Genomic DNA, 18,976 nt, shown 5'->3' on the forward strand with positions numbered 1-18,976 from the left:
GTCTGCAGCAGACAAACAGGGTCAACAACTGTTTCTTCACTGAAAGGGACAGAAAAGTTTTAGGGACACTATTCAAGATTAAAGAGTTTATTTATGACATCTCATATAGGCCTACACAAGAGTAACATATATACGGCTTCATAACATTGCAGCAGTAAATTGATAAGAATAGCAATGAAGCGGCTATCTACGTGCATGCGTGTGTGTGTGCCTGCGTGCGTGCGTGTGCGTGTGTGCGCGTGTGTGTGCGTGCGTGTGTGCGTGTGAGTGTGTGGAGATGGTAATCGTAGTAAGTAGCCTAGTATGGGCTATAGACAGACAGGCAAGCGATTCCATGTGATTTGTCACAAATGGTTGATTTGAATATAATTTGTGTGATGCTAATGTACCTGTTATGAAATAACAAAAACATGTGTTTGTGTTAACTGGTTCAGAACGTCCAGTAGATCCATGCCCATCATAAGTCTGGGGGAGTCAAGACAACATTCTAAAATAAATGTGAGTCCTACTCTGAAATGAAAAGATAAGCTGAGAAACTTTAACCCTTTCACGAATGAATTATGATAACCTGACTCAAAAGATTTGTATTAAAAATGTGTTTTTATGTGTCTTTATACATAAATATAACAACTGAACTTTGTTTGTTTTTCGCAACGCATTGTGAGCTTGTAGATTGGCTATTTTCAAATGGCCAAAATATATATATAGCTGAAGTGGTCAATATATGTTTTGCAATAATAATCCAAATCTACAAAGTAAAAGTTTCCAAATAATTGGAGGAAAGCAGGAGTAATAGTAAAAGAATAATATTTGTCTCTGAGATGTAGTGGAGTAGAATTTTCTTTCTCCAGTAAAGTAAAAAAAATACCCCAAAGATTTACTTAAGTACAGTACTTGAATAAACGTAGTTACTTTACACCACTATCTACTACTGAATAAACAGATCTAAAGATCAGAGTGTCTGGCTAGAGGCCCAGAGCAGAAAATGTCACCGCCCCTTTTTTTCACTTCAATGAAACTCCATACGACGCCGTTGGGTCAGAGCGATTGACGTAAAACCCCCGCCGTCGGACGGCGATTGGTCCGACTGCGCATCACTCTCAGTGGGACGTCCAATGGGAAGGCGCGTTGTGCGTCTTTGTTCCTCCCTGTTTTGTCGGTGGTGACGCACGGGTCAGGTGTTGTCTGCAGCGTTGCCATGTCCGCTTATTATAAGCGATTTTGGGCTTGTCTTTCTGTAAAGTCTTGTAAATATTGGTTAGTTGCGGGGTTTTTGGGCTTGTTTCTAAAGTGTACTTATTTTGGGCTTGTTTCTAAAGTGTACTCATTTTAGGCTTGTTTCCAAAGTGTAATTTTTTTGGACTTGTTTCTAAAGTGTCTTATTGTGGGCTTGTTTCTAAAGTGTGCTTATTTTGGGCTTGTTTCTAAAGTGTAGGCTACTTATTTTGGGCTTGTTTCTAAAGTGTAGTTGCATATTTTGGACTTGTTTCCTAATACAACCAGTGGTTGTCAAACATTTTCATGTCAAGGACCCCCAAATTAATATGTATTTGTCCAAAGACCCCCCATCTGAAAATATGATGTGCCAGGGACATTTGTGTTGTTAAATGTTAATTTCCCGCCCAAAATCACCTCATTTTTTTTCAAGACTGATTTATCTTTTTATTTTATTTGTTGATAGCAGGTCGGTCGGCAATTTTCAAATAGTACAGGTTATGGCTGGCTGCCTATTTTCAAAGTGTCGCTTCTTTTGGGCTTGTTTTCGTAGACCCGGTTGCTTAATTCCCTCGCAGAACCTGGCAACACTGGTTGTTTGTGCTGTGTGGCCCGTAGAGAGATGTGTACAGAAGAAGAAGAGAGAGGAGCGGGTAGAAGAAGTGCTAACCTGCTAACACACACAAGCTAGCCCGAGTAGCTTGCTTTTCTTACCCCCGTTTAATACACACGGGCTTCGGCGTTCCTCAAAACATGTCGCACACGTCGGCGACATAAACACGACGTCCCTCAGTGGAGGAGCCCCGCGGAGAGAGAGAGAGGGGGAGAAGAGGAGAGGCCGGGGGGGAGGAGGAGGCAGGAGCAGAGACCCGGGTTCGAGCGGAATAATAAACAAACGGGTTCGAGCCGAGGAGTCGTGCAGGTTTTTAGCTGGCCTAGCATAGCGTGCTGCTCGCTGCGCTAGCAGAGCCAGAAGAACAGCAAAAGCCAAGCCGGAGCTGGCGAGCTCCGTCTCCCCGAAAACAACAACAAGAAGAATGGATGGATGGGGGTCTGGGCTCTTCTTCCACTCGGATTATTAGCTCGCTAAGCAGAGCAGAGTGACCTCTGGGATTGTGTTTTCCTCTGATCTGATGGCGAATTTCACCAATTACCAGGACGGCAGCAGCAGCAGCAAAGCCGCGATGCTGCTGCTGGAGTCGCAGCAGAGGGACGCGGGGACGAAGCAACCGCCGCCGTCTCCGTTCGCGGTGGCCGCCGCGAACGGAGACGGCGGCGGCGGATCGGTCGGGGAACCCCCTTCTTCCCCGTTAATTAACATCGGCGGCGGTGGAGCGGGATCTCGTTTCCATCAACATTTACCGCCCTCCTCCAACCACCTCCTCCACCACCACCATCACCTGCTCGGCCAACAACAACAACAACACCACCACCTCCTCCACCACCCGCCGATCGGCCAGCCAAAGGATCAACAACAACAACAACACGGTGGTGGTGTTGCCGCGGCGTCGCACCTCCATCACTACCAGTTGCCGCAGCAGCATCTTTCCGGCGAGAACACCGCGGATTCTTCACCGGGCAGGAGATCCACGTCCTCCTCGACGTCGAGCCACTCGGGCCATCAGGTCCATGTCGACGACCCCGCCGCCGCCGCTGCCCCCCCGAGCAGCGGCGGCCATGTATACGCGTCCGTGAGCGTCACCACCACCAACAGCTCGGAGGCGGTGGACGACATTCGCAAGTGTGGCTACCTGAGGAAGCAGAAGCACGGCCACAAGCGGTTCTTCGTGCTCCGGGCGGCCAGCCACCTGGGCCCCAGCCGCCTGGAGTACTACGACAGCGAGAAGAAGTTCAGGAATAGCCTGCGGTCCGCCGCCGCTGCCGCCGTCAGCGGCGGAGCCGTGGCCCCTTCGCCCCCGAAGCGGGTCATTTACCTCTACCAGTGCTTCACGGTAAACAAAAGGGCGGATTCTAAAAACAAGCACCTCATCGCCCTCTACACTAAGGACGAGTACTTTGCTATTGTGGCCGAGAACGAGCAGGAGCAGGAGGACTGGTACGTGGCGGTGAGTGAGCTGATGTGTGAGGGGAAAAAGGGGCATTTGGATTCTGACGATTTAGACGATGGATACGGTACGGTGACCCCCGGTACTGTTTTTAAGGAGGTGTGGCAGGTTAATGTGAAACCGAAAGGACTGGGCCAAACTAAAAACCTCACGGGCGTGTACCGCTTATGCCTCTCCACCAAAACCCTTCACCTCGTTAAGTTGAACTCTGAAACTCCTTGCGTTAACCTCCAGCTGATGAACATCAGGCGTTGTGGACATTCAGAAAGCTTCTTTTTCATAGAGGTGGGACGCTCCTCTTCTATCGGGCCAGGTGAGATATGGATGCAGGTGGACGATTCTGTCGTGGCCCAAAACATGCACGAAACCATCCTGGAGACAATGAAGGCGTTGAAAGCCTTTGCAGAGTTCCGACCCAGGAGCAAAAGTCAGTCGTCTGGCTCTAACCCATTGCCGTTTATCACCACTCGGCGTCACCTCGGTAACCTCCCGCCAAGCCAGACGGGCCTACAGCGCCGCTCTCGAACCGAGTCGGTTGCCGGGACTCCGCCCTCGAGCAAGAGCTCTGGAGCCAGTGGCTACCGGTTCCGAACGTCCAGCGAGGGTGAGGGTACAATGAACCGGCCTTTCCGCTCAGCCACGGGGAGCCTCGTGCACCTCAACGCTGGCCGTGCTCACCTTGGACGCCAGGAGAGCGGAAGTGGCTGCAGCAGCAACGTTGCCACTGGAAACGCAGGTACGAGCACAAGCGTAGGGGCAGGGGGCCGCTATGTCTCCCGCGCCATCCCAGGTTCTTCGTCTTCATCCTCTGCCACCTACCACGCCCGCTCCGCTTCACTCCCAGTGTCCCACTTCCCCTCCACCACCAGCCCCGTCAGTGTGTCATCGAGCAGCGGGCACGGCTCGGTGTCGGACACCCTCACCCGCCCGTCCAGCGCCTCCATCTGCGGCTCGCCCTCTGACGGCGGGTTCAACTCCTCGGACGAGTACGGCTCCAGTCCTGGAGACTTCCGGTACTTCCGCGTGCGGAGCAACACGCCCGACTCGTTGGGAAACACCCCGCCCATCCGGGAGGAGAACTGCCTGAGCGACTACATGGCCATGGGCTGGAACCGGGAGGCATTTGGGTCGAGCTCGGGAGGTGGGGAGACGCCGCGGGACGAGGCTATGTCCACAGCAGAGGACGAGCGCTGCTTTTCCTCCTCATCGTCCTCGCTGAGGAGGCGGACCCACTCGTTCACCAGGCCAGGTGGAGGAGGTGCGACGGGAGGTGCAGGGGTGGCAGTGTATCAGAAGATGACCCAGACCGCCTTTTCGGTGGAAGAGGGCTCGGTGGGAGAGGCAGGGCTCCCATTCGGTAGTGGACTCCTCCGCGGGGGGCCTTCGTCCTCCTCTTCCTCGCTCCGCTCTGACTACAGCTCCTGCTCGGAGCACAGCCAGCAGAGCCGGCCCTCCACGCTCTCCCGGACGGAGCCCGGCAGCGGCGGCGGTGCAGGAGCTGATCACTCTTCATCTTCTTCTGCAAAAGAAGACAGCGGCTACATGCCTATGCTGTGTGGCGTGGCCGCGTCGCCACGGGACACCCCGCCCGACTACATGCCTATGCAACCCACCTCCTACCACTCCCCCCAATTTCACAGCCCCGCCTTGGCCTCTCGCATGGCCCACCACCCCAGCTCCCAATCCTCCACGGAAAACCACGGATATATGATGATGCTGCCGGGGGGCAGCGGGGGCTCGCCTTCCCCCGTCCAGGCCTCCCCGAGCCCCCACAGCAGCTCCAGTGCGGCTGGGTGTAGCGCAGGCGGCGCCGGCGTCAGCGATAGCATCGCGGAGCGGCCCGAGAACGGCGAGTACATGGACATGTCGTACAGCGGCGGTGGCCGTAAGCTCTCCAGCGAAAGCGGAGGATACTATGCCCTCAGCACGCCCGAGGGCACCCCGAAATCCTCCAGCCCGTACTTCTCGCTCCCTCGCTCCTACAAGGCCCCTGCAAGAGACAGAGAAAAAGAGGAGAAAGAGGAGTATGGAGAGTATGTTCCTATGAGCTCCCCTGCCAAGCCCGTTTACTCACAAGTCGCTACGGCCTCGACCCCAGAGAAGAGGAACCCGGGTGGAGGAGCAGGGGGAAGCTCCTCCAACACCAGCACCCCTTCTCACCCACCCCCGCCCTATGGCGCTCAGCATCAGGCCATGGCTGACCGGAGAGCCGTGAGACCCAACCGGCTTCCGCTGGGCAGGCGGAGCTTCCATGCCTTGCCCCGGGCTAGCGAGCCCTCCACTGTGTCCACGGGGGTGTCCACCTCCGTGCCTGCGACCGCCGGGAGCTCGTCCGAGGGGCCGTCCAGCCCGGGGGAGTACATCAACATCGAGTTCGGAGACCATTACCCGCACCAGCAGATGCCCGCCAGCAACTCCCCTCCTCAGACCCAGGCTCAGGGTCACCAGGACTACATGAGCGTGGAGGTCGGAGGAGGCGAGCAGCAAGACGGCTCCTCTGCCGGGGGTCTCGGGAAGAAACAGTCGCCCAGACCCAGCCTGGTGGCGCCCTGGAACCCGCCCACCTACATCCGACCCCTCGCTGCCAACACCGCGTCACCGGCGTCCCCGGGGGTCCCTCCCGGGGGAGGCCACTGGAGGGTGGGAGGGGACGACTACACTGACATGACCTTTAACCTCGTCGCGAGGGGCGGCGACAGCGGCTCGCGGTCGAGCCCCACGGCGATGCTGCAGCACCTGTGCGTGATGGAGGGCCGCTACGGACACGCTCCCCCCGCCACCTCCTCCGTCTCTCCCCCTCCTCTCCCTCCGTCGAGTCCCGGCGGGAGGGCGCCCCAGCCTCCTCACCTCCTCCAGCCGGAGCCCAAGGTGGTGCGAGCCGACCCGCAGGGCAGGAGGAGGCACAGCTCCGAGACCTTCTCCTCCACCTCCACCTCCGCCTCAAACTCTGCTCCCCAAGCGGGAGGAGGCGCGGGCGGCCCCTCGTCCTCAGCCACCCATCCCAGCCTGGCTCACCCCTCGGCCCCCAACGGCTCGTACCCGAGCGACGGTCAGACGGCCACCAGGTGGGCCTCCTCGGGCTCCTTCGACAGCGTGTGGATGTCTGTGGACGGGCTGGGGGACTCGGGGCCGCTCCGCCCCCAGTTGAGAACCTCCGATTTGGACACGATGACCCCCGTGACGTCGGCCTCGTCGTCCTCCGTCTCCTCCTCCTCTGTAGGAGGAGGTGGTAGAATGTGCCGGAACATTTCCCTGGGCTACCAGAACGGGCTGAACTACATCGCTCTGGAGCTGAGGGAAGATGGGAGTAATGGGGCGGGCGCCACCACGGCCGCTCTGGGAACCGGTGGTGGCGGTGGGAGTTCGACGACATCGTCGTCGTCGTCAACGGTGCCTCTGCCGGAGAACGGAGCCTACGCCAGTATAGACTTCACCAAATCAGACGGGGTCACCGCAACGACCAAGGGTGAGTTGTACCCATTGTTTGGTGTGTGTGTGTGTGTGTGTGTGTGACAGGGTGAGAAATCTCTAGCATTCAAAAAATTATCAGTTTTTGTCAAGTCAGGTAAGTTTGAGTGTATCAGACACTCAAAAGGTTGGTTTCTCTTGTTAGAACCGTGAACTTAGGCCTGTCACAATTATCACATAATTGTCTAATCGCAATTACTTGAGATAATCGCAATTATTTTTGCATAATCGTCATAATCGTTTCCACTTTGAAAAACTTTCACACATTTTCAAATATATAAAAAAAAACAGAAATAGCAGATCTACAAGCTTACAACGCGTCACTTTGTGACGCGTTGTGAGCTTGTAGATCAGCTATTTCTGCTATTTTTACATGTATAAAATGATTAAATATTTCCATAGTTTCTTTGTATACTTCAGTTATAAGGCATATCAAAGGCTTCATATGTTCCAATGTTCAATGGCCAAACACCCAATCAACTCGTTAATCGCAATTATTTGAGTGATAATTAATCGTCAACTTAGATGTGTAAATCGTGACGGCCCTAGTGACGAATACATCAGACACCCCCGCAGTTAGTGTGCAGTCCTGGTCTGGCTGAGAGACAAAGTATGTGTGTGTGAGGTAGAGAAACTGTGTCTGTGTGTGAGGCGTCTGTGTTGAGAGAGAGAGCTATTGGAGATGTTTTGTGTAGTGTGTGTGTGTGTGTGTGTGTAAGAGACAGCATGACTTCAGTCGATATTTCCATTTGAATTCTCATTGAAAACCACCAAAATATCCTTGTGTGCTGTGCTATTAATAGCCACATTCTCTCAGTTCCCTGCATCAGGCCGTGTCTATTTTAGATGCTAGTAGGGCTCCTGTGATCTTGACGGAGAGGCTCTTGTTGTGAGCGTGGGGTTTGTCTCTGACGGCGTCTGTCTGACGGGGGAGTCGAGGTCTCCAACACAGACTTCAGCGCAGAAAGCGACAGCAATATGCGTTTCATCTACGTCTGTGTGTATCTGAGTGATTGTGCGTGTGTGTGTGTGTGTGCGTGTGTGTGTGTGTGTGCGTGCGTGCGTGCATGCTCGGACCACACTGTTGTACTATTGGCTCTCCATAAGCTGAGTTTAGTGAGGTGAAGTTTGGCGGGGTACATCAGCCAAATAGGCCGTGTGTGTGCGTGTGCGTGTGTGTGTGTGTGTGTGTGCGTGTGTGTGTGTGTGTGTGTGTGTGTGTGTGTGTGTGTGTGGGAGTGTCTGTCTGTCTGACCGCCTGTCTGTTGGTCTATAAATGCACGCAAGTGTGCCGTAAACTGTGTGTGTGTGGGTGCAATATTTACTCTCTGTCTGTCTGGTTGTAAGTATTTATTTCGTATTTGTTGGTATGATAAATACACAAAAAAGAAAAGCCTGCCAAAAAAAAAGTGGTTTTAGCAATCAAGCAAAGGAAACCTATGACATTGATCACAATGCTAATCTATGCACAATTACTTGTGTGTGTTCTCTCTCTGCCTCTCTCTCTGGTCTGATGCTCCTGCTCTAACTGTGTAGCGGCTGGGTCCTGTAGGTTTGCATGTAACTGTGTGTGTGTGTGTGTGTGTGTGGTATAGTGGCATGTGGAGAGGCATGTGTTAACGGCTGTGTAAAAGGTGGTAACAGAGTTGCAGATAGAGACACTCTGAACCGTACGTGGTTCACAAACAAGTGTGAAAAGTGTGTGTGTGTGCCTGAGAGTGAGTGCAAATGTGCCTTTTAGATTTGATGGCACTCATCATGGTAGCAAAACATACTTGTCTTGTGTAATGCATACGTGCGTGTGTTAGACGCACGCACGCTTGTAGTTTTTTTTTTAAGCAAACTTTTTCAAATCTTTGCTTCTTGGGGGGTCCTTGGAACGAAATATTTTGAGATGGGGGGGGGGTCCATGGCCAAATACATTTGGGGGGAGGGTCCTTGACATGAAAAAAGTTTGTAGAATCGTCCTCAGGTCTTAATGGGTTAACCCATTAAGACCTGGAAACGCATCTGTGTCACTTAAGATTTCTTTGGCTATTCAAAAATAGCAGATATACAAGCTCATAGCGCGGCATCGAGTGCCCCGCTATGAGCTTGTAGATCTGCTATTTTTGAAAAATCTTTTTTTTATTCTTTATTTTTCTTCACAAAACTGTTAAGATTTAGAAAACATTTTACTTGACCACCTCCTGTTTTCACTCTATACCAAATCTCTTTGCCGAAAATAGCCGATCTAGTAGGTCGGCTGTTTTCTCCGAATGTTTGCCTATTATAAAATGCCTAGAATAGGGATGCTATGGTTCATGTGGTACTAGCCTATTATGATGTTATTGCCTGTTGGTCAGCGCTTGTTACACGGGTAGAGATAACCTTTGTACACCGTGTCACTGACACACACACACACACACACACACACACACACACACAGAGAGACCAGACAGGATGCGTTTGGAAAGAAGGGCAGAGGAAGTAAACCTCAAATATAAAAAAAGAAAGGGAGGATGTTCACATTCACTCTTTAATCAATTTTTTCAGCTCACTTCTTGATTGTCTCCGCCAGGCCGAAAGGCATGGCGAGAGTATGTTTTACCCCCTGTCCGTCCGTCCGTCCTGTCCGTCTGCGAGCAGCTAATCTCCGGCACCGTTGGCACGGTCGCTGCGAAACCGTGCACACACACTCCCTGGATGCCAATTCAGAACCTCTGCCCCAAATTTTTCACATGGGCCTGTTATAGCGCCACCAGAAGACCGATTTGTGCGAAACCCATTTTGTTATATTACTCCTACAGATTTTATCCAAACGTCATGCAAATCGGTACACAGTATCTCTATAGTCATGTGATCAACACGGTTCTGTCCGATTTCCCATATTCCATCCTCATTGCCTGAGGTTGCCTTCCAAAGTTTGCAGGATCGGTCCGTTTTGAACAAAATGCCTCAAATTTCACACGCACATTCCCACTAGGCAGAGGAAGAAATGCCACCCTTTTTCACATTGGCCTGTTATAGCGCCACCAGCAGGTCTAATTTAGCAAAACACATTTTTGGAACTAAATGCCTCAAATCATGGATGCAGTGTCCGATTGCCGTGAAAGGCCTAAGAATAAATGGCACCCTTTTCACATTGGCCTATTATAGCGCCACCAAGAGGCCACAATAACGTACCTGACCTGGCGGAGACCTGTGCTCTGAGGAGCACTTTTTCTAGTTTCACTCTCAGTTTATCTCCTCACGATTGCTCATTCTGGTTTGCCCCCTTTCTTCCTGAGCATGTCACACTCCTCTGTGTCTGTGTCTGTGTGTGTGTGTGTGTGTGTGTGTGTGTGTGTCAATGTTCTCAGCAAGTGATGAGTGACTCATTTGTTTATCATTGTGCTGAATAGAGTGAGAGTGTTAACTAAATTGTCGGTGTTGCTTTAGGTAACACAGGAGACATTGACACTCATATATAGCTCTAAAGCAGACCCTGTTTGCGTGCGTGATGCGGGCATTTTGAGCTTTGTTTTCTGCCGCTGCAAGCAGGTTCACTGACCTTTGTTTGGTGTGTGAATGTGTGTGAGACTGTGTGTGTGTGTGTCGGGGCTAACTAGGCCAGATAGTTACACGGTAAACATGAGAAAATCTTAATATCTCTTTGCTCCTACTCGTACGCATTGGTTCTATTTTGGCAGCAAATCAAAGGAAGAAAGATGTTCAAACTGTATACTTAACCCATTAAGACCTGGAACACATCTGTGTCACTTTTTGATTTGAGCTAAAAAAGCATTCTTTTACACTTTGGCTATTCAAAAATAGCAGATCTACAAGCTCGTAGCGCGGCATTCGGTGCCGAGAAATCGTGAAAATGTGTGCAAATCTTTGCTTCTGGGGGGTCCCTGGAACAAAATATTTTGAGATGGGGGGTCCACGGCCAAATATATAATACATTTTGGGGGTCCTTGACATGAAAAAGATTGAGAACCACTGACATAGTAACAGAAGTTTTTTTCAAAAAACATTTAGGAATTAGAAGACATTTTGTAGAATCGGAACCTCAGGCCTTTAATGGGTTAAACTTAAAATGTGATACAGTAGCTCACCGCCACCGCTTCCATTTTCCTTTCCGAACGCATTGATGTGGGACACACAGACGTGGCCGTGCCCTCCTGTCTGCCCCACCGAGGGGGAAATAAACAGACGTGCGGGTTGTGATTTGGAAACTGCAACGGTCAACAGATACAAATCTGTTATTTCTCATGGAGACCACAGCTTCATCAGGCCCGCTTTGTCACTAGGTTTTTGACTAATTGCAGTGGTGGAAAAAGTACTCGGATATTTTACTTAAGTCAAAGTATCAATACTGCAATATAGAAATACTCTGTTACAAGTAAAAGTGAGAAATTCTAAATTTACTTGAGTAAAAGTACAATAGTATTGGTATCAAAATGTACCTAAAGTACCAAAAGTAAAAGTACTAAAATATTTGAAAATAGCAGATCTACAAGCTCACAACGCGACGCGTTGTGGGCTTGTAGATCGGCTGTTTTCAAATAGCCTAGATATAAAATAGGGCTAAAGTGGTTAAAGTATGTTTTATAATGTAATAATTTATATCTGCAAAGTAACTAGTAACTAAAGTTTTCAAATAATTGTAGTGGAGTAAAAGTACAATATTTGCCTCTGAGATGTAGTGGAGTAGAAGTAAAAGTATTGCAAATTGGAAATACTCAAGTAAAGTACAAATACCTCAAAATTGTACTTAAGTACAGTACTTAAGTAAATGTACTTAGTTACTTTCCACCACTGCATATGCTTTTTGTGGCCGTGTATGTGTGTGTGTATCTAGGAAGAACGCTGTGTGTACTATGTCTGTTATGTGTGTCGGTATTTATATAGACTTAGGTTCTTTTTTTGATGTGTGTGTGTGTGGGTTTATTATCTCTGCGTGTGTGTGGGGGCGGGGGGGGGTGCATTGTGCAAGTGAGGATAGCATTTGGGTCATGTGGCATTGTGGGTGCCTCTAGTGTGTGTGTGTGTGTGTGTGTGTGTGTGTCTAGATGAGTCAATACACCTTGGTCTGTGTGTGTGCGTGCGTGCGCGCGGCTGGCTGAGTCATGTCAGGCGTCCTTTGATGTGGCCTTCTTGTTGCCGTGGCGGCATGTTGGGGCACACTGCAGGCCCTACAGGAAACGCATCATCATCAGTCAGGAATGCACTTCCTCTCAGCTGGGCTCAGCAGACTGAAGCACACCTGGATCTTGACACGTGTGTGTGTGTGTGTGTTCGTTCTAGATTCAATAGCCCTTCCTAATGCCAATAAGCATGAATGAAGGCAACATTAACCCATTCAATCCGAGGATGCATCTCTGTCATTTTAGATTGTAGATCTGCTGAAAAATCGTGTTTTTTTTTTTTGTGCAAATCTTTGAATGTATATATTTTTACAGCGAACATTTGTAACTCAAATCTTTGCTTCTGGAACAAAATATTTTACAAATGTTCGCTTTGAAAAATATTTAAAGATTTGCACAAATTTTCACGATTTTTCAAAAATAGCAGATATACAAGCTCGTAGCGCGGCACCGAGTGCCGCGCTACGAGCTTGTAGATCTGCTATTTTTGAATAGCCAAAGAAATCTAAAAAGACAGGGATGCGTCCCCGGATTGAATGAGTTAATATAAAAACAAACAGCATACCAGCACTCATGGACACATAATCTTCTATTTATTGAGGTTCTTCGATAAAAAATAAGATTATGGATCTGTCAGTGCTTGTGTTCTGTTTTGTTTTGTTCTTTAAACTGTTTTCCTAGCAACACTAATATGCCGTTAACATCTTCTCATCTCTTCATGAATTGTACTTGGTTGTACTTGGTGATTTGGGTTCGAGGGCTCTTGTAATGTTGATCCACTAATTGAAGCCTGTTGCTAGGAGGTGTATTGATAAATATTGACTGGCGCCGTGGCTCTAAGATGTAGGGCTGTGCCCTCATAGTCAGTTAATCGGTCATTTTAGTCTTAAACCTTTTTAGTTGATTAGTCGTTTATTAGGCTTTTTTCCATGCACATCTCTCATAACATGTGTCATATAATCCTTTTAAAGGATTATATGTAAAAGTACAGGGAGTAAAAGTACAATATTTTCCTCTGAGATGTAGTGGAGTAGAAGTAAAAAAAAAAAGAAAATGGGAAATATTCCAGTAAAGTAAAAATACCTCAAACTTTTACTAAAGTATAGTACTTGAGTACAGAGCATGACACCGGCTAACGGTGGCCAACGGTACCGATTTTTACCTCTTTCTGCACATCGTATCCAGAAAGTACAGGTAGTCCTCCCTGCTCTGAGATGTTTGCAATTTTTGCAGAAAATCATTTTTAAGCAACGGGATGAAACGAGCGTTTACATCTATTTTTGTGGTCGGTCAGTTCCATATTTTCTCACTCTTCTTCGTTGTGTTTAAACCACCCAGAAGTCTCAATATTTGCCTCTGAGAAGTAGTGGAGTAGAAGTAAAAGTGGCTGGAAATAGGAAATACTCAAGTAAAGTACAAATACCTCAAAATTGAACTTAAGTAAATGGTAAATGGTGCATTTATATATAGCGCTTTTATCCAAAGCGCTTTACATAGAGTGTGCATTACATTCACCCATTCACACACACACATTCATACACCGATGGCGGAGGAAACCATGCAAGGCACCAACCTGCTCATCGGGAGCAACTAGGGGTTCCGCGTCTTGCTCAAGGACACTTCGACACTAACACTGGGGGATCGAACTGGGAACCTCACGGTTCCCATCCGGCCGCTCTACCGGTCACTCTACCCCTGAGCCACTGCCGCCCCTCTAGTACAGTACTGTACTTGAGTACATGTACTTAGTTACTTTACACCTCTGGTAGAAAGAAAGTCGGGACATCGATTTGTTTCTCCCATTCTCACTCTGGCTGCCCTTTTTTACACTTCTATTGCTACAGGTGCAAATGTCTCCCCCCCCCTCGCCCTCTACCTCTCTCTTTCTCTCTCTCTCTCTGTCGTTCCCTGTCGTTCCCACCTCTTGGGCCAAGTCTTCTATATTTACTGTTCTATTTGCAGTCGGACATGAATTTATGAGCCGTACACAGGCATGCACTCACTGTAGCCTTCACGTAACAGGATCCCCTTCCGCCCACCTCTGTGTGTGTGTGTGTGTGTGTGTGTGTGTGTGTGTGTGTGTGTGTAGGATTGTGAACATGAACTCTGTAAACCGGATAGATATGTATGTCCACAGATGTTAGAAATATTAGCAATCATACACAGGCACACACACACACTAAAATAAATACATGCATATACTGTATTTTGTTTAACCCATTAAGACCTGAAGCCGATTCTAGAAATGTCTTCTAAATCCCAACAGTTTTCTGAAAAGCGTATGTTTCTATATCAGTGGTGCTCAAACTTTTTCATGTCAAGGACCCCCAAAATTATTTGTATTTGTCCGCCGACCCCCATCTCAAAATATGTTGTTCCAGGGACCCCCAGAAGCAAAGGTTTGAGTTAAAATGTTTCGCTTTAAAATAATATTTATTCAAAGATTTGCACACATTATCACAATTTTTCAAAAATAGAAGCAAATATTTGAGTTACAAATATATATATATATTCAAAGATTTGCACCAATTTTCACGATTCTTTTTCAAAAATAGCAGATATACAAGCTCGTACTAGCGCGGCAGCTTGTATATCTGCTATTTTTGAATAGCCAAATAAATCTTAAACTGGCACAGATGATGCGTTTCCCGGATTAAAGACTTGTCCTCTGCTGTGATTGTTGCATAATTATCTGGTGGGGGAGAACCCTGGTCTTGAGATGACTTAAGCAATCTGACACTTTTGATTCCCGTTGCACCTTACAGGATGTACCGTGACTGCAGACATTTTTAGAGTGGGTGGCCCCCCCAGTGGGAATTGAACACCCCGTGTTGGCAGGGGTTGGTTCAGTTGGTACCCCGCTAGTACCAACTTAAGTGGAACAGGCAATGGCTTTAACCCTGTTGTCTCCTCCTGACCCTGGCAGAGTTTAATGCCATGCTAACCATGGCCGTTTTACTAAATAGGACCAAAATCTTCTAATCGGGGCTAAGAAATTAATATTTATACGGTATCACCCCACTAGATACATTCTTGTAGGTTTTCACTGGTAGGATAGGCTATTCCTTTGGCAGATAGCCCACAAATCTAGCTACCTCCCATTTGTGGGAGTCAAGATGGTAGACCACTCACTTTGCACAGCCCACAGGTTGCAGCTTGTAGATCTGCTATTTTTTAAAGAAAAGTTGTGAAAATGTGTGCAAATCTTTGGGGAAAAAAAAAAAAAAAAAAAAATATATATATATATATATATATATATATTTAAAAAGTTTGAGAACGTCTGATATTAAATCCTAACAGTTTTCTGAAACACTTATGTTGCTATAATATCAGTGGTTCTCAAACTTTTTCATGCCCCAAAATCATGTGTATTTTGGCCACCAAACCCCATCTCAAAATATTTAGTTCCAGTGGACCCCCAGAAGCAAAGATGTGCACCGAGTGCCGCGCTATGAGCTTGTATATCTTCCATTTTCTAATAGCCAAAAGTATAAAATAATCTTTATAGCTAAAATCTAAAATGACACGGATGCGTTGCCGGATTGAATGGGTTAACTGATTCACTGCCAATCACGTAGATCTACGCAAACCTATTTAAAGCCGCCAAAGTGCCAAAAAGAAAGAGAAAAATTAAAAAAAAAAATTTGTTCCAATTTGACCCAAAGACCAAGGAGATATGATTTTTTGAAGATCTAGACTCCTATCCACTTCCTTGTTAACTTAAAACTTAAAAATTCTGTATCTCGGCTCCTGAGTACTTTCTTTTTTTCAATGAAAAATCTCTGGCACTGGCAAAAAAAATATGAAAATACCTTAATGGGTTAATGGAGTTAGTTCACCCAAAAAATGACTTATTTTCTATCATCACACACCCCATGAATTATTGAATTCATGGAGATTTTCTAGTTTTTGCCAATAATTTGATGACCGGCGGAAAGATGCTAATGTATCCGGTAGGAGACTCAAAGGGAGTCTCTTTGAGTCTCCTACCGGAAATACACCCTGTCATCAAATTATTGGCTCAGAAAAACAATCTCTATGAATTCAAGGCTTCATGGGGTGTGTAATTGATACAAAATAAGTAATTTTTTTGGGTTGAACTATTCCTTTAAGAGAGAGAGGTTGCGTTTCGGGGCCCAACCAGCAGCTGTCTGTGTGCTCACTGTACCCAGAAGGACATGTTGCGTCTCGTTGGTGATAAATGGGAGCAGGTTACTGTAAACTGTGTGGAATGAGTCACATGCACAAGTCTTATGTGTGTGTTAGTCCACATCACATAATACTGTAGGTCTTCCAGAACATTGGTTCTCAAAGTGGGGTCCGGGGACCCCCGGGGGTCCTTGAGGGAGTTCCAGGGGGTCCCCAGCTAAATTATAGATAAGAACCACATTGACCCTAATGGGTCTGTAACTCTGAGAGTGTACCAAATGGACCCTAACGGGTCCATTTGGTTCCATTTGTATACTCACGGAGTTAAACTAACAATTGATTTTACAATATAAATTGGGGTCCCAGAGATAGAAATGCCATTAAATGGGGGTCCGTAGCCTCTAATGCATGTCAAACTGGAGGTCCTTGAAATTAAAATGGTTGAAAATCACTGCTAGAGCCGTGGAAAATCTTCTGTTATGGGGGGTCCCTGGCATATCTTGTCAAATGGGAGTCCGCGGGGCTAATAAGTGTCAAATTGGGGGTCCTTGACATGAAAAAGTTTGAGAACCGTTGTTCCAGAACACTGCATCCCAAACCTTTTTAGCTCGAGACCCCCAAAAAAGAAATATTACTAGTTTGGGTCCCGTTTGGGAAACAAGTGTTCCAGAACATAGCTCCTCTGCTAGCCTCTCTCTCGTTCTTTACTTGTTCTACCACTCTCTTTTCTTTACCTCATGTTGCGTGAGCCTTTCTTTTCTCATTTTGTGTCTGCCCCCCCCCCCCCCCCCCTCTGTCTTGTCCTTCATTCTCTTTCTTCTGTCTGTCCATCCCTCTAGTCTCTTTCGGATACACTGCTGTGAGAGATTTTTTACAAGCGAGCCCCTCAACATACTGGAATGTGATGTTAGATAACTTTACTAGGAAAAAGGGTGTGTGTGTGTGTGTGTGTGTGTGTGTGTGTGTGTGTGTGTGTGTGTGTGTGTGTGTGTGTGTGTCCTCCCAGCTTGTATCTGTTAACTGCCCTGGCCTACACACACACACACACACACAGTTAAATCTGTCCACCACACATTAGTGTTGAATTGTCCTCAATATTTCGAGGATGGGGGGAAAGACAGACAGAGGGAGAGACAGTCAAGAGAGAGAGATATACAGTGACAAACTAACATAGAGAGATGGACAGACAGAGGGAGAGAGAGACATACAGTGACAAACTAACACGGAGAGATGGACAGACAGACAGACAGAGGGAGAGAGAGACATACAGTGACAACTAACACAGAGAGATGGACAGACAGACAGACAGACAGAGGGAGAGACAGTCAAGAGAGAGTGACAAACTAACACAGAGAGATGGACAGACAGACAGACAGACAGACAGAGGGAGAGACAGTCAAGAGAGAGACATACAGTGACAAACTAACACAGAGAGATGGACAGACAGAGGTAGAGTCACAGGGAGAGACGACACAGAGAGAGAGAGAGAGAGAGAGGGAAGGGAATAGAGGTAATTTCCCAGCAGTCATCAGGCTGATGTCAGGGTGACATGTTCCTCTGTCTGTCTGTCTGTCTGTCTGTCTGTCTGTCTGTCTGTCTGTCTGTCTGTGGTTTGCACACATTTTCCCGATTTTTCAAAAATAGCAGATCTACAAGCTCATAGCGCGGCACTCAGTGCCGCGCTATGAGCTTGTAGATCTGCTATTTTTGAATAGCCAAAGTGCAAAATAATGCTTTTATTTATAGCTCAAATCAAAAAGTGACACAGATGCGTTTCAGGTCTTAACTGATTCACTGCCAATCACGTAGATCTACGCGAACCTATTTAAAGCCGCCACGTGCCAATCGCGTAGATCTACGTGAAGTGATTTTATTTATTTTTTTTCAATTTGACCCAAAGACCAAGGAGATATGATTAATCAAAGATCTAGACTCCTATCCACTTCCTTGTTAACTTAAAACTTAAAAATTAGAGTACTTTATTTTTTTCAATGAAAAACTCTGGCACTGGCTAAAAAAATATGAAAATACCTCTGGCAGTTAATGGGTTAAAACATTTCATAAATTTTTTTTAAGTGACAAAAATAGTGGAAATAGCAGATCTACAAGCTCTAAACACGTCGCTAGTGACACAGGAACGAGATGGAGAGAGAGGGGACGAGTGATGAGGAAAAGAAACGGAGAGAGATAACATACATAGAGACAGAGAAGGGGTGAGAAGAGGGGGTTAGAGAGAGAGAGAGAGAGAGAACAAAGATCTGTTCACTAATGCAGGTGTGTGTGTGAGTGTGTGAGGTCAGTTGAGGCTGGTGTACTGAGGAGGCTGTTTTGATTAAAGTCCAAACATCGGGTGTGTCACCAGAACCCAGAGACCTCAGACTCTCTCTCTCGCTCTCTCTCTCTCTCTCTCTCTATCTATCTCTCTCTCTGCCTCTCTCTCTCTCTCTCTCTGCCTCTCTCTCTCTCTCTCTGCCTCTCTCTATCTCTCTCTCTCTGCCTCTCTCTCTCTCTGCCTCTCTCTCTCTCTCTCTCTCTGCCTCTCTCTCTCTCTGCCTCCCTCTCTCTCTCTCTCTCTCTCTCTCTCTCTCTGCCTCTCTCTCTCTCTATCTCTCTATCTCTCTCTGCCTCTCTCTCTCTCTCTGCCTCTCTCTCTCTCTATCTCTCTCTCTCTCTCTGCCTCTCTCTCTCTCTCTCTCTGCCTCTCTCTCTCTCATATTCTAACCCTCTCTCTCTTTGCCTCTCTCTCTCTCTCTGCCTCTCTCTCTCTCTCTCTCTCTCTCTCTCTCTCTCTCTCTCTCTCTCTCTCTCTCTCTCTCTCTCTCTCTCTCTCTCTCTCTCTCTCTCTCTCTGCCTCTCTCTCATATTCTCACCCTCTAGCTTGTTTTCTCTCTCTTTCTTGCTCCCTATTCTTTTTCTCTTTCTCTCCTTTCCATGCTGTCTCTCTCATTCATTCATTCCCCTCACTCT

At 47.4% G+C, this 18,976-nt stretch overlaps 1 protein-coding gene across 1 annotated transcript; it reads left to right on the forward strand.

Annotated features, from left to right (window-relative positions):
• Window positions 1-1,869: 1,869 nt before the first annotated feature.
• LOC308101543 (insulin receptor substrate 2-B-like) lies at window positions 1,870-7,642 on the forward strand (the record flags this gene model as incomplete). The annotated part of the gene is made up of 2 exons (XM_080450965.1): window positions 1,870-6,747; window positions 7,596-7,642. Exons 1-2 carry the CDS (start codon window positions 2,349-2,351, stop codon window positions 7,640-7,642), a joined length of 4,446 nt encoding a protein of 1,481 aa, XP_080307091.1. The 5' UTR covers window positions 1,870-2,348.
• Between the last annotated feature and the right edge of the window lie 11,334 nt (window positions 7,643-18,976).

Source organism: Gymnoscopelus braueri (assembly GCF_963280865.1).
Source record: "Gymnoscopelus braueri genome assembly, chromosome: 15".
Classification (NCBI taxonomy): Eukaryota; Metazoa; Chordata; class Actinopteri; order Myctophiformes; family Myctophidae; genus Gymnoscopelus; species Gymnoscopelus braueri.